The sequence below is a fragment of the Oncorhynchus clarkii genome, chromosome 15 (assembly GCF_045791955.1).
Source record: "Oncorhynchus clarkii lewisi isolate Uvic-CL-2024 chromosome 15, UVic_Ocla_1.0, whole genome shotgun sequence".
In the NCBI taxonomy this organism is placed as follows: Eukaryota; Metazoa; Chordata; class Actinopteri; order Salmoniformes; family Salmonidae; genus Oncorhynchus; species Oncorhynchus clarkii.
In genome coordinates, this window is record NC_092161.1 from 18,064,036 (window position 1) to 18,087,602 (window position 23,567).

Below are 23,567 nucleotides of genomic sequence, written 5' to 3' on the forward strand. Positions count from 1 at the left end.
TTTAAAAGGAATGGATTGGTGTACGATTAATAAAGTGGAGACTACCTCTAGCCCACACGTATACCCATTGTAATCTATGAGGGGAAGTGAACGAACACACTCAGGAGAAGAGTAGAGATTCTGACTGCAGCAAGTGTCTGTGTATATTATGGATTTTGCTCTGCAAAGTATCCTTAAACTATCTTGATTGTATTCTTAAAACCTCACCGTTCCATAGTGAGCATATGCATGTTTATAATGCATTCACGTAAGACAACTGGCAATTAAATGACCAACCACAACTCCAAATGAATAAACAGCCATATAAAACAATAGTAGTGGCGTAAAGAGAAACGTCATAGTCTACACATTGTTTCAGATACTAAAAAAGTGTCGTGTTCTCTCATTTATAAGCCTAGAGAACAGTAGGCCTATATCCAAAATCCCATGTCCTTTATCATGCCTAAATGAATATTAAAGTTGACCATTAAATATTCATACTAGGCTACTATACTATAAATTAATGTGATCGATTGTATTTTAACCATACATCACGGTCTGTAGCCCTCAACTATTTAGTCTAATGTTCCAAAGGACTCCTTTCGTCCAATAAGACGTTTTTTTTCTTTTTTTCAATAAAAGGGAGGTGGTCCGAAAAAGACTGCTCTTACATTGTCTTCATTTTGCGCACGCGTAGAATTGCAACATTTCCAGAGGTTGAGACGAGAGAGTAACTGGCTGCGAATATGATTTACATTAGAAAATAAAAAGCTTTATGCTTTTAATTTGTGTGATAATATTGGTCATAGTACAAACCAAAACGCCGTATTACTGGAGGAGAGAACTTTACTCTTGTTAGTGCGTCATGCTTTTCAAAGATGGGCCGCCGATAGACATTGGATTAAGGAGGAGAAAAGTTTTAGAACACCACAACTGGAACTCAAACTAACCTCGGAGATGAATTTAGGTGTTCCAGCAAACGCACTGTTGTTGTTTCGTGCTTGTGATGAAGGAGACTACGAAACTGCTCGAGGGATTCTTGATCCCGGGGCGAAAGATTCCGGGAGGCAAAGCAGACTGCGGTCAGAAGCGGGATCGGAATACAATGTTGTGGACATCTCACGGGGACTTTCGCTAGTGCCAGTGGATTGCACAGATGAAGAGGGCAACACCGCGTTGCAGTTTGCCTCGGCGAGTGGACATGAGAACCTGGTCCGATTTCTACTGCGAAAGGGGGCTTCGGTGGACAGCCGTAACAACTATGGCTGGACGCCTCTCATGCAGGCTACAAGGTGTGGTTGCTACCAGTTTGTGCTCATGATATTGGTCAATAATGTATACAGATGTTAAATGGGTGTGTCCCCTATTAAAATGTTATAATTGTATTATAATATATGCACAACACAGATTGTTTAATTTTGATTTATTCATCATACACAATATATACTAGCCAGGGGTGAGTTTCCATAAAGATAATCTTAAATGTAGACTCAGCGAAATGACGTTGCCACGAGCAGCACCTCAGATATTGGGTGTTCGAGTAGTAAGGGATGGATTATAATGTGCATAATGTACCTGGAGGGAAAGGGGGAGGGTCATACTTTTTCAATTTCAGTCAATGGGAGGGTTTAGTCTTTTTTTATCTAGTCCAGTTCAGGGTCATGCAATTTGTAATTGATGACATTTCAATATTTCTCAGGGTTTTAAAATTAGTTGCTTATTAGACTACATATCAACGTGTGGCCGATGCCGTCTTTCATCTCTGATTCTCCACTGGGCGTGCAATTTCGAGTGTGCCTACAGGCTATTTAGTGTGGTCTCAATCAAATTATCCATATCTGGTCGTGAAGATGGTGGAAACTGAGGTTTTGTTTGAAACTGCTAGTAATATAATAGTACAGAAAGTGAGAGTAGTGGGTTCAGTGGCAAGGAAAAAGGGAAATGAGAAAGAAGTAAAGCTGTGGTAGAAAATAGGAAACCACCACACTCGTTTTTATTCGGAGTGAGGGTGTTGGATCAATGCTACTTGGGAAATATGTTTAAGGTCTCGAGGACAATCTGGAATGTGTTGAAGGAAAGTGAGTCACAAGAAGTGGTCTTATTTAGATGTTTTTTGTGTCTGCGAAGCAGAATAAGTTTAAGACTCAAAAAGATATCGGAGTGGACTGTTTCCTGTATAGATTTTCGTAGCAGGGGGCCTTTCAAGGGGGTTATTTTTGGGGTGACTCAAGAAATAAAGGCAGAGGATATAACTGAAGACATCGATGGAGTGGTTGGTGCACGCTGACTGACCTGTATGGTGGATGGAGAAACGTAATGAACTTTATCCATGCTACTGTTTTTTGATTAATAGTTTCTCCCTTCTCATATAAAGTTAGGATTCATGAGCTTTTGTGCACAAGCCCCTTCAGTGTCATAAATGTGAAAGATTTAGTCATGTGAAGAGGTCGACCGATTATGCTTTTTCAACGCCGATACCGATTATTGGAGGACCAAAAAAAAGTTGATACCGATTAATCGTCCGTTTTTTTTATTTTATTTTATTTGTAATAATGACAATTACAACAATACTGAACACTCATTTTAACTTAATATAATAAATCAATAAAATCTATTTAGCCTCAAATAAATAATGAAACATGTTCAATTTGGTTTAAATATTGCAAAAACAAAGTGTTGGAGAAGAAAGTAAAAGTGCAATATGTGCCATGTAAGAAAGATAATGTTTAAGTTCCTTGCTCAGAACATGAGAACATATGAAAGCTGGTGGTTCCTGTTAACATGAGTCTTCAATATTCCCAGGTAAGAAGTTTTAGGTTGTAGTTATTATAGGAATTATATGACTATTTCTCTCTATACCATTAGTCTATGGTAGAAGAGCCACCACGACTAGTGAAGGTTTCTCATCAACTGAGGGATAGTGAAATGCTAAAAAGGTGGACTTTGTATTATTTATTGCAATGGTCATAAACTTTACAGCACGCGTGGAGAAGAAGTGTAAGGAAATTGGAATCAATGTGAATGCTGCTGAACATTTTCTGGGTATTTGTGATTTCACAGCCGAGGCTGTGCAAGAAATCCTGTCTGTGAATGTTATGCCATCACAGGCCCCTGAGCCTGTGTAGGAATGTAAACTCAGCAAAAAAAGTAATGTCCTCTCACTGTCAACTGCGTTTATTTTCAGCAAACTTAACATGTGTAAATATTTGTATGAACATAACAAGATTCTACAACTGAGACATAAACTGAACAAGTTCCACAGACATGTGACTAACAGAAATGGAATAATGTGTCCCTGAACAAATGGGGAGTCAAAATCAAAAGTAACAGTCAGTATCTGGTGTGGCCACCAGCTGCATTAAGTACTGTGCAGTGCATCTCCTCCTCATGGACTGCACCAGATTTGCCAGTTCTTGCTGTGAGATGTTACCCCACTCTTCCACCAAGGCACTTGCAAGTTCCCGGACATTTCTGGGGGAAATGGTCCTAGCCCTCACCCTCTGTTCCAAAAGGTGCCGGACGTGCTCAATGGGATTGAAATCTGGGCTCTTCGCTGGCCATGGCAGAACACGGACATTCCTGTATTGCAGGAAATCACGCACAGGACGAGCAGTATGGCTGGTGGCATTGTCATGCTGGAGGGTCATGTCAGGATGAGCCTGCAGGAAGGGTACCACATGAGGGAGGAGGATGTCTTCCCTGTAACGCACAGCGTTGAGATTGCCTGCAATAACAACAAACTCAGTTCGATGACTCTGTGTCACACCGCCCCAGACAATGACAGACCCTCCACCTCCAAATCGATCCCACTCCAGAGTACAGTCCTCGGTGTAACGCTCAATCCTTCGACGATAAACACGAATCTGACCATCACCCCTGGTGAGACAAAACCGTGACTCGTCAGTGAAGAGCACTTTTTGCCAGTCTTGTCTGGTCCAGCGACGGTGGGTTTGTGCCCATAGTCAACGTTGTTGCCGGGGTTGTCTGGTGAGGACCTGCCTTACAACAGGCCTACAAGCCCTCAGTCCAGCCTCTCTCAGCCTATTGTGGACAGTCTGAGCACTGATGAAGGGATTGTGTGTTCCTGGTGTAACTCGGGCGGGTGGCTTCCAATTTGTTGCATTTCTGCCACCTACTAGACTGGAGTACAACTCCCTTATACTTTACTTGAATTTTTTTTAAATATACTAAATAAATACCTTCTAATTTCAAAGTAATGTAAAAAAAACGTAACACTCCACTAATTAAATGTATTTATTCCTACCTCATGCCATCACCATGAAAGGATGGGACATCACCACTTAACACATCCTGTAACTCTTCTGCTGACAAGTCTCGCACACCGAGCAGCTGCCACAACAACCTCAATTTTCGGAGACTTACGATCCATCCCTGCAGTACAATTAATATTTTTTTTGCTATAAATGCTAAAAATCCAAATCTTACTGAAACTTATTCGACTTTTTGGCCTATCCCTCTGTACTGGTATATCTCTGCTACTCTCACCACTCCTCCCCCTTAACTTATCTTCCTCTACTTTCTTCACTGCCTCAGCATATGACAACTTCTGCTCTACTCTAACCCTGGAAACCTCAACCTGTCTCTCGCACACAACATTTCTGATCCCCAGCTCCATGGGCACCCCTACAATTAACACATTCCACTACTTTCCCCAGTACTACACATTCCTTTGTCTCATACCCTTCTGCACATGTCTCACACTTTGGACCCTCCCTCCTACACACTGCTGCCACATGCCCAATAGCTTGACACCTGTATCATCTTAATGTGTTCGGCACATACACTGGTACAGGATAACTTATATATCCTAACTTCACTTTGTCAGGCAAAGACTCAACTTCAAAACTCAAAAGAACAGACAACGACTCTTCTGTTTCCCCACTCTCGCAACCCTGTCTGCATCGCATCAAACGACGAGCATCACATACATCAGGAATCTTTGCCCTCAGCTGGTCAGCCTTTATATCTACTGCTACTCCAGTTATCACTCCTTTCATTGGTGCCCTTTTCTTGAGAACGAAACAACTCACTTTTCTTGCCCCCATTCTTTTTACTTCGAGCGCTTTCTTCCTCTGCCCAACAGAAACAGAAACTAGACCACTTCTAGTTACCCTCACCGATATCACTTGACCCAACTCTTTTTGTCACCCACCGTGAAACCACAAATGGATCAGCCAAAAGGCAAGAGTCCACTTTTTCCAGGAACTTCACTCCTACCGTCAGACTCTTCTTCATCCTGATCCTCGGTGCATACCTCAGTCTCCGATAACTTCACCACACCTACCACCTTCAATACTTCACCCTCATTCACTTCCATTTCTCCTCCTGTCTTCAGCTCCCTCTGCTTGCACTTTCTACTATCCTTCTTTGACAAAACATCTCCCTTTTTTCCACCATTTTTATCAGACTCAAGCTCACCTTCTTCCCTCACTCTCTTAGACCTCTTCTCCCTCTCTTTTCCCCTCCATTCCTTCTCTGTTTTCCAAGTACACGTCTCCTTATGATAATACTGCCGCTCCATCCCCGACACCCATCTTGTACTTGCTTTCTCTAGGGACTCCATTTTCCCCTCGTCCCCATATCCTGATCCTACCTCAACTCCAGTCCTCAGGGGCCTGATTGGTGTCACACTTTTGCCCCAGCCCCAGCTAACACACCTGACTCCAATAATCACCTAATCATGATCTTCAGTTAAATGTAATTAGTTTAAATCAGGTGTGTTTGCTAGGGATCGGGGGAAAGTGTGACACCAATCAGGCCCCCGAGGACGTGAATTGTCCAGGCTGGGCCTATAGGCTACCAAGTCCATGCTCAGAGAAGCACAGAGCAATGTTATATTTCCAAGATAGCAGCTGGGATGGTGTAAATAAAACTAGGCTGCATTACACTGCAATGGATATTTCAACCCTGAGCCCCGGCCTGCTCTGCTCTTGCTAATCCAAAACTTGTTTGTGTGCTGCCTAACCAATGGCTGTCCTATGTAGGCCTATGGTGTCAGTTCAGGAGGCGAGTCAAATGCTTCTTTCAAAAAATCATCTTTGAATGGTCTAGTCCCCAAAAAATGTGTGTGGACTAACCTATAGCCAATGCTCTGTTCAGTTTTACAAGGAGAGAGAGAAGATGAGGAGGACCGGAGGTTAAATTTGATAGCTTGCTACTACTATAATTGATTTTTATTATATTTCTTGCTGATGATAGGTCTGTTTATCATAGTTATTGATCTCACAATAATCCAGATTTGAGTAACTTACATTGTGGTACTGAAACTTTAAGCAGCAGCCGCGGCACAATCAATCGGAAATGGACAACTCTTGGTGCTGAAAGTACGCTCGTGCTTCAACGGTCTTAGTTGTTGCGTAAATTCATCCACAATGCTGTTTACTTAGAACTGCATCTGTCATATTTCTGAGTGTACCTTTAAAGAGATAGATCATCTTAATGATTAGAAACATATGCTCTCCTTGGTTTTGACTAGATGGTATACAGTCTCTCAGAATGGACTTTTCGTAGCAGGTAAGGATAATTAACATGGCATGTTAGGAGAATTAGGTTAAGGTTAGGAAAATGGTTAGCGTTACCAAAAAGGCAATTTGTTTAAACTTTTGATGTCAATTTGACATAGGCTGTATCCCGTCTAGACATGACTGCTCTCTTCTCTCCTAACACTTCCTGGTCACCTGTGTACCATGTGACATATGACCCCATATGAAGGTTCTCCTAGTCTTCAAAACAATAAGCATTAACATCATTGTTCGTTCATTGCTTACCAATGGACTTAAGATGATCTTAGTACGTTTTGGGAATTATTTGGACAGTTCCATGACTTTGTCTTGTCGTCCACTAGGTTTGGCCATCTAAATGTGGCCCACATCCTGCTGGAGAACGGGGCGGAGATGAACGGCAGGAACCGGATGGGGGCCAGCGTGTTGACTATGGCGGCCAGAGGGGGCCACACCCATGTGGCCAAGCTCCTCCTGGAGAGCGGCGCCTACGTCGACGACTATGACCACCTGGCGCTCGCTGAGGGTGTCACCAACAGCAACAACAGCGTCGGAGACGAGGGTGGAAGGGAGTTCATGGATATCACGGCGCTCCTTGCTGCCTCACAGCATGGCCACGAGGCATCAGTTCGCCTGCTCCTGGAGTGGGGGGCGGAGGTGAACTTTTCCCAGAAGACCACGGGCTGGGGTGCCCTCATGCTGGCCACGCTGAGCGGGAAGGTGGTCGTGGCCCAGCAGCTGGTGGAGCGGGGTGCGGACCCGGACCAGGTCAACGTGCTGGCCAAGACTGCCTTCGAGCTATCGCTGCAGCTCAATCAGAGGGATGTCAAGGCCTACCTGGACTCCATTACCACCGTGCGCCCACAGCCAGGTATAGAACAGCCACGAGTTCACTACTCTCTCCATGTGTAATGAAGGTGGTTCGACGAACCACACTAATGTGATGAGTAACCCTAGCAACGTCTAGGCCTTAGCTCGGCGGGCTAACACAGTTTTGTGACATGTATGAGACCTGGATTTGAACCCTGGTTGGTTGCACACTGTTGGAAATCAGTTTTCCAGTATTTTCATTAAGCCTATTTAGGTGGACTGGAACAGACCCCCATCTAACTCTGTTACACCCAGCCTCAAAACATTTAGGCTAGGTTTCAATTGGTTGAGGAAATGTTATTGTTGGCAGGCCTTGATGCTGATTCAGGGATCTCTGTCCCACTGAAGAGGCATTCAGGAGAAACACTAATCTGATATGCAGTCAAATTAGGCCAACAAGGCACAAAGCAGTTTTTCTATTGCTGATATGATTGTCGTTAGTCAATACACAGATAAGATCGCAACAAGTTAATCTTTGAGACTAAACGGAAGTCTTCAGCGGATCTTGTACTGGTCACTCATAGGTAGTAGTCTCGATTGTTGTGAACGTTTTCTAATTAACTCAAAGCTTTATTGTAACACTACAATTGACACTCAAGTGAAAGTAAAGCAGTGGTCACACCTTGGGTGTCTAAAAGAAAGAGACATTGTTACAGAGTTCCCCCCTTAGACACCTGTTTTCTTTGATGTGCCTCTTGTCTTTGGCCAAGAAGTACACAGGAGGGAACGCGAATTTGAAACCTACCCTTGAAAACGTCTGAGCTCTGCATTTCTTTGACAAATTGTTATTATAGCAGGGCTGTGTTCAGCAGCGGGACGCAAACTGAACGCTGCAGATAGAAATTTCACGAATAGAGCTGACACGATTCCTCACTCTACATGTCAGAGAGGCAAGTCTGTTGTACATAATATATTTCTATCTGAACGTCCCGCGATGTTGTGGCCCTCTGAACGTAGGTAGAGAAGTACCACCTTAAAGAGACAGTTTACCCCAAAATAAAACAATTTTTATTTGAACGTTTTCGCCCCCAAATTCCTGTGTAGATCCTGCGATATTAGGAAAAATCTGCAGGCCTCAATTCCAAGTGAATGGGAAAGAATGGCACCATTTAAGCCTAGTATTTAGATGGTAAGTGCCAATAATTCCCATTCTAAGCAGATGCAAGACCACCTTTTGTGCTATAATGGAAACAAACTTTGATTTTGGGGTGGGCTATCCCTTTAAACATCTGAATCTTCCTAGAATTTCTTCAGCCAGTTACCCATTCTAATGATCAACATGACTCAGTAATGCCAATTAACCACATCATCCTGTATAACTGGAAAGACAACGCACAGTTGAAGTTGGAAGTTTACATACACTTTAGCCAAATGCATTTAAACTCAGTTTTTCACAGTTCCAGACATTTAATCCTAGTAAAAATGCCCTGTCTAAGGTCAGTTAGGATCACCACTTTATTTTAAAAGTGTGAAATGTCAGAATAATAGTAGAGAGAATGATTTATTTCAGCTTTTATTTATTTCATCACATTCCCAGTGGGTCAGAAGTTTGCACACACTCAGTTAGTATTTGGTAGCATTGCCTTTAAATTGTTTAACTTGGGTCAACTGTTTCGGATAGCCTGCCACAAGCTTCCCACAATAAGTTGGGTGAATTTTGGCCCATTCCTCCTGACAGAGCTGGTGTAACTGAGTCAGGTTTGTAGGCCTCCTTGCTTGCACACGCTTTTTCAGTCCTGCCCATACATTTTCTAAAGGATTGAGGTCAGGGCTTTGTGATGGCCACTCCAATACCTTGACTTTGTTGTTATTAAGCCATTTTGCCACAACTTTGGAAGTATGCTTGAGGTCATTGTCCATTTGGAAGACCCATTTGCGACCAAGCTTTAACTTCCTGACTGATGTTTTAAGCTGTTGCTTCAGTATATTCCAATAATTTTCCTCCCTCTTGATGCCATCTATTTTGTTAAGTGCCCCAGGCCCTCCTGCAGCAAAGCACCCCCACAACATGATGCTGCCACCGTGCTTTCATGGTTGAGATGGTGTTCTTCGGCTTGCAAGCCTACCCCTTTTCCTCCAAACATAACGATGGTCGTTATAGCCAAACAGTTCTAAAAAACATATATAACATATTTTCTGCTTGCATTTTCCCTATTGTTTTGCTGTTCAATTGGTATATCAGAGATCTCAAAGTCACGGCTAAAATGTTCTCCATATCACTACTGAATTCTTACAATGCATATATTGTTATTGTACGCTATGGTAAGCACATTAACCTTAACTACAGTTCAGGACTAAAAGGGCCAGTCACATGTTTTGAGTTCCCTTATCGGTCTGCCTGGCTAGCAGCCATGTGATTGTGGTCCACTCTCTTGGTGGCTTTGGACTGAGCTTTGTTGTCTCTAGCCTGTACAACTCTAGTATTTCTCCACTCAAGTGTTCCCCGTCTTCTTCTGGTACCCAATGTGACTGGGTTCAGCAGTAGGGGTATTGTATGGTGGTGGTGGCAATGTAGGATTGTTGCTTTTTCAGTCCTTGGTACATTCATCTTCTGTTCTTTTACCACCCGCATAGATGACGAGAAGAGGAGACCAGATGTTTTCAGTGCCTTGAAGTTAGGTGAGTTTAGCGGACACAGGCACATACTAAACAGAGGTTTGCATTGTAAGGGGAAAGCTGTCATATTGAGTTATGTCTGCAAGAGTGGGCATAACACTACCATGCATTTACAGTAAGTAATCCAACCATGCATGTAGTTCAACCAAAAAGTCATACCTAAACATTCCTGAAGTAGGGACTATGTGAGTTTGAGAGAATCTAACATGGTATGTGCACTGGGCAGTATTGCATGCTTGCTCAATGCAGTCTGGGGTAAAACCCTGGGAGGGAAGAATGTGTGGGGTCTGAGAGGGCTGAAAATATTTGAGACTTTTGGGTGGAGGACAGAGACCTTTGTTTCAATAAGAATGTATGTAGCTGGAATTGAGTAGTCTGTGGTAATCTTGTGCGTGCGTGCGTTCATACTCATATCTGTGTGAGTGTGTGTGTTTGCACGTGTGCATGTGTGTTTGCACGTGTGCATGTGTGTTTGTTTGTGCATGTGGGTTTGTGCATGTGGGTTTGTGCATGTGGGTTTGTGTGTGTGTGTGCATGTTTGTGCATGTGTGTGTCCCAGGAAACTCCCAGCTGGTGAAGGAGATCTTGGAGGAAGATCCATCCCAGGTGAACATGGCCAACCCGGACGGGGCGTCTCCCCTGATGATAGCAGCCGTCAGTGGGCAGCTGGAGGTGGTGCAGCTCCTGCTGGAGAAGAGCGCCGACGTGGACAAACAAGATGGGGTACACGGCTGGACGGCCCTCATGCAGGCCACGTACCATGGGTACATATGTGACGCATGACCGCAATTTTGATTACACTTTCTTATTCTACACAGACACCTTCACAAACACACAATGGCTAAAACACATACACTACCGGTCAAAAGTTTTAGAACACCTACTCATTCAAGGGTTTTTCTTTATTTTTACTATTTTCTACATTGTAGAATAATAGTGAAGACATCAAAACTAGAAAATAACACATGGAATCATGTAGTAACCAAAAAAGTGTTGAACAATATATTTTATATTTGAGATTCTTCAAATAGCCACCCTTTGCCTTGATAAAGGCTTTACACACTCTTGGCATTCCCTGAACCAGCTTCACCTGAAATGCTTTTCCGACAGTCTTGAAGGAGTTCCCACATATGCTGAACACTTGTTGGCTGCTTTTCCTTCACTCTGCGGTTCGACTCATCCCAAACCATCTCAATTTGTTTGAGGTCGGGGGATTGTGGAGGCCAGGTCATCTGATGCACTTGAAGAAACGTTCAAAGTTCTTGAAAATGTCCATATTGACTGACCTTCATGTCTTAAAGTAATGATGGACTGTCGTTTCTCTTTGCTTATTTGAGCTGTTCTTGCCATAATATGGACTTTTACCAAATAGGCTGTCTTCTGTATACCCCCCTACCTTGTCACAACACAACTGATAGGCTCAAATGCATTAAGAAGGACAGAAATTCCACAAATGTACTTTTAAGAAGGCACACCTGTTAATTGAAATGCATTCCAGGTGACTACCTCATGAAGAGGGTTGAGAGAATGCCAAGCGTATGCAAAGCTATCATCACGACAAAGTGTGGCTGTTTCAAGAATCTCAAATATAATTTGTTTAACACTTTTTTGGTAAATGCATGATTCCATGTGCTATTTCATAGTTTTGATGTCTTCACTATTATTCTACAATGTAGAAAATAGTAAAAAATAAATAAAAGCCCTTGAATGAGTAGGTGTTCTAAAACATTGACCGGTAGTGTATACAGTCAAGGTGATTTTTAAGTTGTCTTCTAATCTAAGCTTTTCTTCTTTCGTACCTGTGCTCATAGGAATAAAGATGTGGTGAAGTATCTGCTTAGTCAGGGTGCAGATGTCAACCTGCGAGCCAAGAATGGCTACACTGCTTTTGACCTGGTCATGCTGCTGAATGACCCAGGTAAAACCACAACACAATCTGCCACTGCTTCTGAGTTTACTGGTGCAGATAGTCCGTGTGAAGTGTTATAATGCATTTGCACTGTGATATGTGTTATCATTGCTAGTGCTTAGTACACCTGGTAAACCCAATGCACCCAAGTCACACTCTGACGTTCTCTTCCCTACAGACACTGAGCTGGTGAGGTTGTTGGCGTCCGTCTGCATGCAGGTTGACAAAGACAAGGGAAAACACAGGGGCAGGACTCCCCTCACTGGCTCCAAGAGCAGGCAGTCTCTTAATAATGTCCCCGTACCACCCGATGACAGAGGAGGATTAAAGGTCAGAGCACTGTTTAGATCAGGGCCAAATTAAATCCGATTTTGGGATGCGTTTCGCCCAGGGGCTGTATGTTGTGCACTCTGTTTATTATCATATGGCATATGACTACTGTCTCCTTCCTGTCCAGTCGTGGTGGAACAGGATGTCTAACAGGTTCAGGAGGCTTAAGCTGACCCACACTCTAAGACACGGGCTATCCTCCAACCGCCTGGCCCCCTTCCCTGATGAACCCGAGGCGCCTCTAGACGCCACCATGAAGGCTGAGAGGAAGAGTGCCACCCTGTACGGGGCGGTGTCACCCCCTGCAGCCATGGGGAGTACTGACAGCAGCACGGCCTGGACAGCCAAGAGCAAAGACAGTGGTGAGACACGGGGGAAATAAGACCTTTCCCTATAACAATGTTCCAGTTTTTGTTTTGTAAACATAATTTTTGCAGTACTTCTTTTTACAGTATAGTCAGTTTAGAATAAGCAAGAATTAGCTAGTATTGTATAAGCTGTCCTACTGAAGTATGGTAAATGTCTGTAAGTGGCATTTCCTAGAAACCATCTTGTTTCCCTGATGTTTTGAAACGGTTCATTTTTCACAATGGCCATATTCTTCCTGAGAGATTTAGTTGAAACATTATATTTTGTGGTCAGTGGCTGAAACAGTTGGGCCTTGAATACAGGAACATGAAAGAATGTCATGAATGGTTCTACTAAACTACCTATTGATTTATTTGTATTTGTTTCATAGGTCTTGGCAGAACGGGCACAGAGAAGGATGACTTTCTAATAACCACAATGGTAGGAGTCTTTACATTTGAAGAGGTTTTGAATTTAAGTGAATTAACCATGATAAGCCCTGTGGCTACATTTCATTGAAACTTCAGTTGAAGTGAACAATGGAGTCCTGTGGCAAACTGCTACACATTGTGGATATTATTGACAGAAAACTGTGAAAATGGAGATGCTCTGTCCGGACTGGGGACCATAGACTATTTACTGTGTATGCTACGGCATAGATAATGCAATGCTGGCGTGATTGAACTGATTGAAACTTCTACTAAACTTTCAGCTGAGAAATGGGGCGCCGCTGACCCGTCTGCCCAACGACAAGCTGAAGGCAGTGATCCCACCCTTTCTGCCCCCGTCGAACTTTGAGCCGTGGAACTCAGACCGCTCCAGGGTCATCAAAGAGGGCAAGAGCGAAGCCTCACGGCTGCCCATGCCACAGAGACCAGGCAAAGCCAACTTCAACAGCAGCGGCAACTCTGACATTGTGAGTCACACGTTGCTGCCAATTTTTTATTTTTTTTTACTGTAATTGAAACTCAATGATAAATTGTGATTTTGAAGTGAAGAAAAAGTATTATTTCCTTCCATGCTGTGTCACAGACCTCTATCAGTCGTGTGGTGAGCAGGTCCATTAAGTTCCCCAGCCTCACCAAGGGCCCTTCATCCACCTCCCCCTCCAACTCAGGCAACTACCACTCCCCCCACTCCTCAGGTGGCTCCAACGGGGTGGCAGGGCTCAACCGCCACGGGCCAGACTCACACAACCGCTCAGGTACAGGCACATGAAAACACACTTGGCTAGGTGTCATACACACACACACACACACCACACACACACTTTCAGACTATTCCTACTGCCTGAGCAGAGATCAAATGATTACTGCACTGGCGCCAACAGAGATGGTCGCCTCGCTTCGCGTTCTTAAGAAACTATGCAGTATTTGTTTTTTTTATGTATTATTTCTTACACTATTACCCCAGGAAATCTTAAGTCTTATTACATACAGCCAGGAAGAACTATTGGATAGAAGAGCAACGTCAACTTACCAACATTTTGACCAGGAATATGACTTTCCCGAAATCGGATCCTCTGTTTGGACAATGGATCAGATCCCAGTAGGCGACCCAAAACAATGGCGCCGCAGAAGGGGCAGACGGAGTGGTCTTCTGTTCAGGCTCCGTAGACGGGCACATCGCTCACCGCTCCCGAGTATACTACTCGCCAATGTCCAGTCTCTTGACAACAAGGTAGACCAAATTCGAGCAAGGGTTGCCTTCCAGAGCGACATCAGAGATTGTAACGTTCTCTGTTTCACGAAAACATCGCTCACTCGGGATACGTTAGAATCGGTACAACCACCTGGGTTCTTCACGCATCATGCCAACAGAAACAAACATCTCTCTGGTAAGAAGAAGGGCGGGGGTGTATGCCTTATGATTAACGAGTCGTGGTGTGATCCTAACAACATACAGGAACTTAAGTCCTTTTGTTCACCTGACCTAGAATTCCTTACAATCAAATGCCGACCGCATTTTCTACCAAGAGATTTCTCTTCGATTATAATCACAGCCGTGTATATCCCCTCAAGCAGACACCTCGATGGCCCTGAAAGAACATAATTGGACTCTATGTAAACTGAAAACCACATATCCTGTGGCTGCATTAATTATCGCTGGGGATTTTAACAAGGCTAATCTGAAAACAAGGCTCCCTAGATTTTATCAGCATATCAAATGCGTGACCCGGGCTGGAAAAATTCTGGATCATTGCTACTCTAACTTCCGCGACGCCTACAAAGCCTTCCTCGCCCTCCTTTCGTCAAATCTGACCACGACTCCATTTTGTTGCTCCCAGCCTATAGACAGAAACTAAATCAGGAAATGTCCGTGCTCAGGTCTGTTCAACGCTGATCCGACCAAGCTGATTCCACGCTTCAAGATTGCTTCAATCATGTGGACTGGGATATGTTCCAGATAGTGTCGAACAACAACATTGATGTATACGCTGATTCTGTGAGTGAGTTTATTAGCAAGTGCATCGGCGATGTTGTACCCATGGTGACTATTAAAACCTTCTCCAACCAGAAACCATGGATTGATGGCAGCATTCGCGCAAAACTGAAAGAGCATACCACTGCTTTTAATCATGGCAAGGCGACCGGAAACATGACCGAATGCAAACAGTGTAGCTATTCTCTCCGCAAGGCAATCAAACAAGCTAAGCGTCAGTATAGAGACAAAGTAGAGTCGCAATTCAATGGCTCAGACACGACTTATGTAGCAGGTGTAACGCTCGTCTGAAGAAGAGGACCAAAGCACAGCGTGGTACGTGTTCATGATTATTTATTCAAACTGAACACTGCTGGAGGCTCCGGACTGGGCACCATCGTTGCTGGAGGCTCCGGACTGGGCACCATCGTTGCTGGAGGCTCCGGACTGGGCACCGTCGTTGCTGGAGGCTCCAGACTGGGCACCGTCATTGCTGGAGGCTCCGGACTGGGCACCGTCGTTGCTGGAGGCTCCGGACTGGAGGCCGTCTCTGGAGGCTCCGGACTGGAGGCCGTCTCTGGAGGCTCCGGACTGGAGGCCGTCGCTGGAGGCTCCGGATTGGTGGCCGTCGTTGGAGGCTTCGTGCCATGACTCCTCACTGGAGGCTTCGTGCCATGACTCCTCACTGGAGGCTTCGTGCCATGGATCATCACTGGAGGCTTCGTGCCATGGATCATCACTGGAGGCTTCGTGCCATGGATCATCACTGGAGGCTTCTTGCCATGGATCATCACTGGAGGCTTCGTGCCATGGATCATCACTGGTGGCTTTGTGCCATGGATCATCACTGGATGCTTCTTGCCATGGATCATCACTGGAGGGAGGAGACACACAGGAGGCCTGGCTCTGGGAGCATTCACAGGGCTCACCAGGCTGGGGAGACATCCAGGAGGCCCTGTCCTTCTGGGGATAGGCACCAGATACACTTGGCCGTGGAGGCGCACTGGAGGTCTTCAGCTTAGAGCCTGCACAACCCATGCTGGCTGGATGGTGACTTTGGCCCGGCACGTGCGGGGCACAGGACACACTGGGCTGTGCAGACGCACTGGAGACACAGTGTGCAGAGCCGGCGCAGGATATCCTGGGCCGTAGAGACGTACTGGAGGTCTGGAGAGCAGAGCTGGCACAATCCTTTCTGGCTGGATGCTCACCCTAGCCCGTCAGATGCGGGGAGCTGGGATGTAGCGCACCGGGCTAAGAACGAGTACTGGAGACACTGTGCGCTCCACCGCATAACACAGTGCCTGACCAGTACGACGCTCCCTCCGGTAAGCACGGGAGTTGGCTCAGGTCTCCAACCTGGCTCAGCCAATCTCCCCGTGTGCACCCCCCCAAAAAATTGGGGAGTGGCCTCCCGGTCTTTAGTGTCAGCCTTGTCCCCGTGTAATCCTTGGCCCTTTTACTAGCTGCCTCTGCCTTCCTTGCTGCTTCGACCTGCTCCCATGGCAGGCGATCTTTTCCGGCCAGGATCTCCTCCCACGTGTAGTATCCTTTGCCGTCCAGGATGTCCTCCCATGTCCAGTCCTCCTTACCACGCTGCTTGGTCCTTTGGTGGTGGGTAGTTCTGTAACGCTCATCTGAAGAAGAGGACCAAAGCGCAGCGTGGTACGTGTTCATGATTATTTATTCAAACTGAACACTGAAACAAAAATAACAAAGTGGAACAAAACTAAACAGTTCTGCCTGGTGCAAACAGAAAACAACTACCCACAAAACACAGGTGGAAAAAGCTGCCTAATTATGATTCTCAATCAGAGACCACGATAGACAGCTGCCTCTGATTGAGAACCACACCCGGCCAAACACAAAGAAATAGAAATAAAGAAACTAGAATGCCCACCCTAGTCACACCCTGGCCTAACCAAAATAGAGAATAAAACCCAGGGCGTGACGGCAGGGTCTACAGTCAATCATGGATTACTAAAAGAAAACCAGCCCCGTCACGGACACCGATGTCTTGCTCCCAGATAAACTAAACAACTTCTTTGCTCGCTTTGAGGACAATACAGTGCCACTGACACGGCCCGCTACCAAAACCTGCGGGCTCTCCTTCAGCACAGCCAACGTGAGTAAAACATTTAAACGTGTTAACCCTCGCAAGACTGCCGGCCCGAACCGCATCCCTAGCCGCGTCCTCAGAGCATGCACAGACCTGCTGGCTGGTGTGTTTACGGACATATTCAATCTATCCTTATCCCAGTCTGCTGTTCCCACATGCTTCAAGAGGGCCACCATTGTTCCTGTTCCCAAGAAAGCTAAGGTAACTGAGCTAAACGACTATTGCCCCGTAGCACTCACTTCTGTCATCATGAAGTGCTTTGAGAGACTAGTCAAGGACCATATCACCTCCACCCTACCTGACACCGTAGACCCACTCCAATTTGCTTACCGCCCCAATTGGTCCACAGACGACGCAATCGCAACCACACTGCACACTGCCCTAACTCATCTGGACAAGAGGAATACCTATGTAAGAATGCTGTTCATCGATTACAGCTCAACATTTAACACCATAGTACCCTCCAAACTCGTTATTAAGCTCAAGATCCTGGGTCTCGACCCCGCCCTGTGCAACTGGATGATAGCGGGGTGAACAGGCAGTGGCTCGGGTGGTTGTTGTCCTTGATGATCTTTTTGGCCTTCCTGTGACATCGGGTGCTGTCGGTGTCCTGAAGGGCAGGTAGTTTGCCCCCGGGGATGTGTTGTGCAAACCTCACTACCCTCTGGAGAACCTTACGGTTGTGGGCGGAGCAGTTGTCGTACCAGGCGGCAAACTACCTGCCCTTCAGGACACCGACACCACCCGATGTCACAGGAAGGCCATAAAGATCATCAAGGACAACAACCACCCGAGCTACTGCCTGTTCACCCCGCTATCATCCAGAAGGCGATGTCAGTACAGGTGCATCAAAGCAGGGACCGAGAGACTGAAAAACAGCTTCTATCTCAAGGCCATCAGACTGTTAAACAGCCACCACTAACATTGAGTGGCTGCTTCCAACATACTGACTCAACTCAATTGGATGCCACTTTATATAATGTTTACATACCCTACATTACTCATCATATCTGTATATATATACTGTATATACTGTACTCAATACCATCTACTGCATCTTGCCTATGCCGTTCGGCCATCGCTCATCCATATATTTATATGTACATATTCTTATTCATTCCTTTACACTTGTGTGTATAAGGTAGTTGTTGTGAAATTGTTAGATTACTTGTTAGATATTATTGCACGGTCAGAACTAGAAGCACAAGCATTTCGCTACACTCGCATTAACATATGCTAACCATGTGTACGTGACCAATAAAATGTTATTTGGTTTGATTTTATCTGTGAGATTTGAGCAGACGGCTAGTGCTAGTACTACTCAGTGGTAGTGCTACTCACGGGCTGTGATTCTTCTCTTCCCCAAAGGGGGCAGTTCAGACAGCGTCCTGTCACAAATTGCTGCCCAGAGGAAGAGAGCTGCAGGCCTGTTGGATCCAAAGGCCCAGGCAGCAGAGGTGCCAAGCCCCACCCCTGTGCCTGCTCCTGCCCCCACCGTGCCTGACATCAGTCTCCCAGACATCCACAGCACCCCCAGCCTGGTGTCCAGCGACGTCCACTCCAGACGGGTCAGATATAATATTGATACGTAGAAGGACAACCTATTACAAACCTTGTTATAAGACATTATAAAGGCTCATACATGCTTACAACATGTCAGTGTTAACTAGTGAACCAAGTGATTCACACCCATCTATTTTCTTTACAGAAAGCTGACCTAAAGAAGAGACCCCAGTCTGGGAACTCCTCTACCTCCAAGAGCACCTCTCCCACCCTGACCCCGTCTCCATCCCCCACCCCCAAACCTCCCCCAGGGGACTCCCTGTCCTCTGCCTCCTCCCACCCGCGCTCCAAGAGCAGCGGCGGCTCCAGCAGTGGCACCATCACCGACGAGGGTGAGACAGTGCATCTCTGGTTGATGTAAATACTTTAAAAACAATCCCTTCCTCTGCTTATCTCTGCTGATCTCTCACTACACCCAGATGAGCTGTCCAGTATCCTGAAGAAACTCTCGTTGGAGAAATACCAGCCCATATTCGAAGAGCAAGAGGTATGCGTTATCCTCACTGTAGCTTTAGCCGTTGTGTATTTGCTACTTATCCTAAAATGTTCATAGCTGTGGTTTACATCTCATGTCATCTACTCACTCAGTCAATGTGCATCCAATACAGGTGGATATGGAGGCTTTCCTTACTCTAACAGATGGAGATTTAAAGGAACTGGGGATTAAGACAGACGGGCCTAGACAACAAATACTGGCAGCTATTTCTGAACTCAATGCTGGGAAGGTGTGTTCAATATTTACCAACCCCCTCTCTGTGTTCCGTGCCTATCTATTTGTTTTAGTTACCAAAGAGGGATCACAGCTTGATACATCCAATTAAAATGTATAAATACAATGTATTATTATTATTCATCTGAATTGTTGCTGCAGGGGAGAGAGAGGCAGATTTTGCAGGAGACCATCCACAACTTCCAGTCCTCCTTTGGCAGCAGTGCCAGCAACCCCAGACCGCCAGGACAGCCACGCTGTGAGTGTTATGACGTCACACACCCCTAATCAAGATGCAGGACACATGGCGTCCAAATCCAATATTACAAGTTAACAACCCAGACGAACCACCCCGGCTCCGAGTCAGCTAAATAAAGACCGACTCGGAGAATGAGTGCACAATTGGTAGTCGCTTATAGATATGTCAGGGACTATTTCTTAGCCAGCTAGAAGGATGAAGTAAGAACCTAACTTTACACGGCGTCTACCTCGGCAGGATAAAAAATACGCTACTAAGTTCTCATAATAACTTTGCTTTACAGAAAGTAGGCTATTGAGACAAACAGTGATGTGGCGCTCAGTGGTGAGGCTGAGGCAGTCTGCAATGCATGCAGGAGGAAGGAGAGAAGACGTAGAGAGAGGGGAAGCAAGCGGAGAGGTTAGTATAGTGGTTCCCAAACTTAGAGTTGGGGCCCTATGCGAGGTCCTCTTAGAAAATTTTATCAAACAAGTTAGGAACTTTAAAAATTATATGTTTCTAAATGAGCATCTCGACATGGCCTATCTTCCCTATAGGCCTACAACCAGCAACATGCCACCCTGCATCCCACTGCTGGCTTACATTTGAAGCTAAGCAGGGTTGGTCCTGGATGGAAGACCAAATGCTGCTGGAAGTGGTTGGAGGGCCAGTAGGAGGCACTCTTTCTTCTGGTCAAATCTTTTTTGTTTTTTCCCCCCAATGCCCCAGGGACATTGCCCTGTGTAGGGTGTCGTCTTTCAGATGGGACGTTAAACGGGTGCCTGTGGTCACGAAAGATCACATGGCACTTGGCAAAAGGACACATGGTAAAAGTAGGGGTGTTAACCCCGGTGCCCTGGCTAAAATCCCAATCTGGCCCTCATACCATCATGACCACCTAATCATCTCCAGCTTCCAATTGGCGTATTCCTTTCCCCTTTAACTATTCCCAGGCCTCCCGAGTGGCACAGCGGTATAACGCACTGCATCACAGTGCTTGAGGTGTCATTACAGCCCTGGGTTCGATCCCAGGCTGTTTCACAACCGGCTGTGTACGGGAGACCTTTGAGGCGGCACACAATTGGCCCAGCATTGTCCGGGTTAAGGGTTATGTCCTATTGTGCTCTAGCGACTCCTTGTGGTGGGTCGGGTGCTTGCTTGCTGACATGGTTTTCAAGTTGGATGGTGTTTCGGCCGACTCATTGGTGCGGCTTGCTTCCGGGTTAAGCGAGCAAGTGTGTCGAGAAGTAGTGCGGCTTGGCAGGGTCCTGTTTCGTAGGATGCATGGCTCTTGACCTTCGCCTCTCCCGAGTCCGTAGGGGAGCTGCAGCTATGAGACAAGACTGTAACTACCAATTGAATATCACAAAATAAGGGGTACAAGTACAAAAAAAATGTTAAATATTCCCCGGGTCATTGAAACAAGAATGTGTTCTCAGTCAATTTACCTGGTTAAATAAAATAATTAAAATGCAAACTATGCAATTCTAAAAATGTCACGTTTTCATTTTATATCGGTGGTTGTTCATCTTGTCCGTTTCACACATTTTTTTTTTTTGACCAATACATCACTGATATTAATACAGAATCGATAGTAATATTCTAATAATTCATGTGAATGTGATAATACAATCATCTGTGCTCCATTGATGTTTGTTTGTGCAGAGCTTGATCAGTAATGCCTAGGAATACAAATGTGAACGCTATGTAATTTCAAGAGTTTATGATTTTATGCAAATCGTCATTACAACTGACTGATGCTATGTGTCAGTGTGAAAAATGTGTCATATTCCACCCCTTTTCAGGGGTATAAGATTACAACTGTATAGCTAGTAGGCAATGTGTTTGTAGGTTGAATGAGGGTAATGAACCTACATCAGCCAAGGTGATAATGGCTGGGGTCAATTTTGCTTGTTTTTGCTGTTCTCCAAATAGCATTTTAAGTATTTTAATTGTATAGAAATTCAGTAAATTAGCTTTAATTTCAAAAAATAATAATCTAATCCTTCTGGACCTCATTAAAACTCAAACCCTGGTTACGGCCCTGATGGTAATCATTCTGTCCTTGTAGCTCCTACAGGCTGGGTCCGACACCAGGTGCGCACCTCCAACAAGAGGTAACAACACCACGCTGCGACTGAGGACCAAACGGTATAGGAGGTCAGAGATGACCCTATAGCCCAGGTGTGAAGAGACTCTACTGGACGCCAGCGTTCCAGAGCACTGCTGCGTGTGAGAGGACGCTGCAGCACAGACCCCCGAAAGGGATCCCCATGGGCTGGCGACCCCATGCCCAGCGCCCTGCTGCTTACCGACAGAGCACAACGTGATGTGCGGCCATCATTTATTGCCATGGCAACAGGGCTGTCACGCCAACTGCTGACCTATAGGGGAGAAACAGTAGAGGAAGTGGGCGCGTACTAAGAGAGAACAGACCTAGGCATGTCTTAATGGATGTGGGAGATGAAAGCCTTTAAACTGAGATCAAGACTTTTGGGCACTGAGGATGTACTATGTGAGAAGAGAACTTCAGGGACGGTTTCACAGACACAGATTAAGCCTAGTCCTGAACTAAAAAGTACATCAAGAGAATCTCCATTAAACATGCTTCTGAGTCCAGGACTAGTCTTAATCTGTGTCTGGGAAATTGACCCGTAATGTCTTAATGTATTTGGGAGATAACATTTTGAGGCTGCGATTAAGATTGTCACATGTTGATGATGTAAGAGGTGGGAGGAATTCTGGTTTGCCAGAATGATGAGGGAAGATTGTTTTTATTTGTAAAAAAAAAAAAAAATGTTTCCTTCTGCCTTTCTCTTTTTTTCTTCTTTACCATTTCACTACTGTTAGTTTTGTAATATGTTTTCTTGTACAAGGTTTCATGATTTGTGTGTGAACAAAGTAAGTCAGTTTTAGTCTGATGATGAATGTGAATGGCTGAACTGTCATTATTAAAACCCATGAAAAGATGGACATAGTGTTTTCTTTTGTTGGAGTTACGACTGCAGCCGACCTACACATTGTTCTCTACAGACTGAGTCCACACTAACTCTCAACTTTATGTATGATGGTTTTCAAAAGAAATTCATATATTTCCCCATAGGAATAGACTCAACACTCCATCCCGCTTTGATCAGGGATGGGCATCTTTGATGGGGGTGGGGGCCACAAAAACTAATCTCATCATGAGGGGCCGCAGTGGCTCACTGGTCTGTGTACCCACATCCATACCAGTCAGAGCCGGCCCTAGGCTTTTGGGGGCCCCAAGTGAACATTTGTAGCTAGCAAAACATTTTAGCGCCCTCCCCTTGACAGCGGAGAGTACATTTCCTGTAATTCTGTTCATGTTGCCATAGGGTGGAGAGAAATGTTTGCAGTTTTAAATATATGAGTGAGGGTGACTAACAAGAGTGACTAATAAACTAAATGTGCCCCCCCCCGGTTGGTAATTTGTACCATGATTACTACACATTTAGTTAGCTGGCTAGACTAATTTAGCAATCAAACATTTTTTAGGTAACATGGGCTAATTGAGTGACTGATATAATGAGAACAACTGCTGATGCATAACCACATTTTGAAGTTGCACCGTGTGTATTCTAATTCTGAACATTAAGTTGAGTTCCTAAACATATTTTTGTTTGTTTTTGGGGGGGAAATTGATCTGCGGGCCTACAAAAGGGTGGCGACCCATGGATCAAACTCATTGACTACTGGGGTGTATTCAGGATGCTTTCAGTGTTGCTTGAGCATTTGAAAACAACAATAAATGTAAGGTTACTTTTAATACTGTCTATTGAAAGGCTAGGTCCATGCTAGGAAGAAAATAAATTGCCATGTACATTTGAGTTTGATTGAGATTGCTACATTTTAAACAGTTGATCTGAACATCCCGGGTTTGTAAAGTTTTTGAACATCATGCAACGGTTGTGAATATACCTTTG

General features: G+C 45.1%; 1 protein-coding gene across 1 annotated transcript; it reads left to right on the top strand.

Moving 5' to 3' along the window:
• The first annotated feature begins 642 nt into the window (after positions 1 to 642).
• On the top strand, positions 643 to 22,584 carry LOC139366999 (ankyrin repeat and SAM domain-containing protein 6-like). Its single transcript, XM_071104844.1, has 16 exons — positions 643 to 1,271; positions 6,845 to 7,371; positions 9,945 to 9,989; positions 10,546 to 10,750; positions 11,798 to 11,904; positions 12,074 to 12,225; positions 12,353 to 12,587; positions 12,965 to 13,014; positions 13,286 to 13,489; positions 13,606 to 13,777; positions 18,482 to 18,681; positions 18,822 to 19,008; positions 19,096 to 19,163; positions 19,285 to 19,401; positions 19,548 to 19,644; positions 21,695 to 22,584. The coding sequence occupies exons 1-16, from the start codon at positions 937 to 939 to the stop codon at positions 21,742 to 21,744; spliced, it is 2,751 nt and encodes a 916-aa protein (XP_070960945.1). The 5' UTR covers positions 643 to 936; the 3' UTR covers positions 21,745 to 22,584.
• Positions 22,585 to 23,567: the final 983 nt, after the last annotated feature.

Excerpts from the sequence above, each read along its gene's own strand:
- LOC139366999 (XM_071104844.1), top strand. The coding sequence starts at position 937 with ATGAATTTAGGTGTTCCAGCAAACGCACTGTTGTTGTTTCGTGCTTGT. Across the intron at positions 9,990-10,545 it reads TTTCAGTGCCTTGAAGTTAG|GAAACTCCCAGCTGGTGAAG; the intron begins GTGAGTTTAGCG and ends TGTGTGTCCCAG. Across the intron at positions 19,645-21,694 it reads ACCGCCAGGACAGCCACGCT|CTCCTACAGGCTGGGTCCGA; the intron begins GTGAGTGTTATG and ends CTGTCCTTGTAG.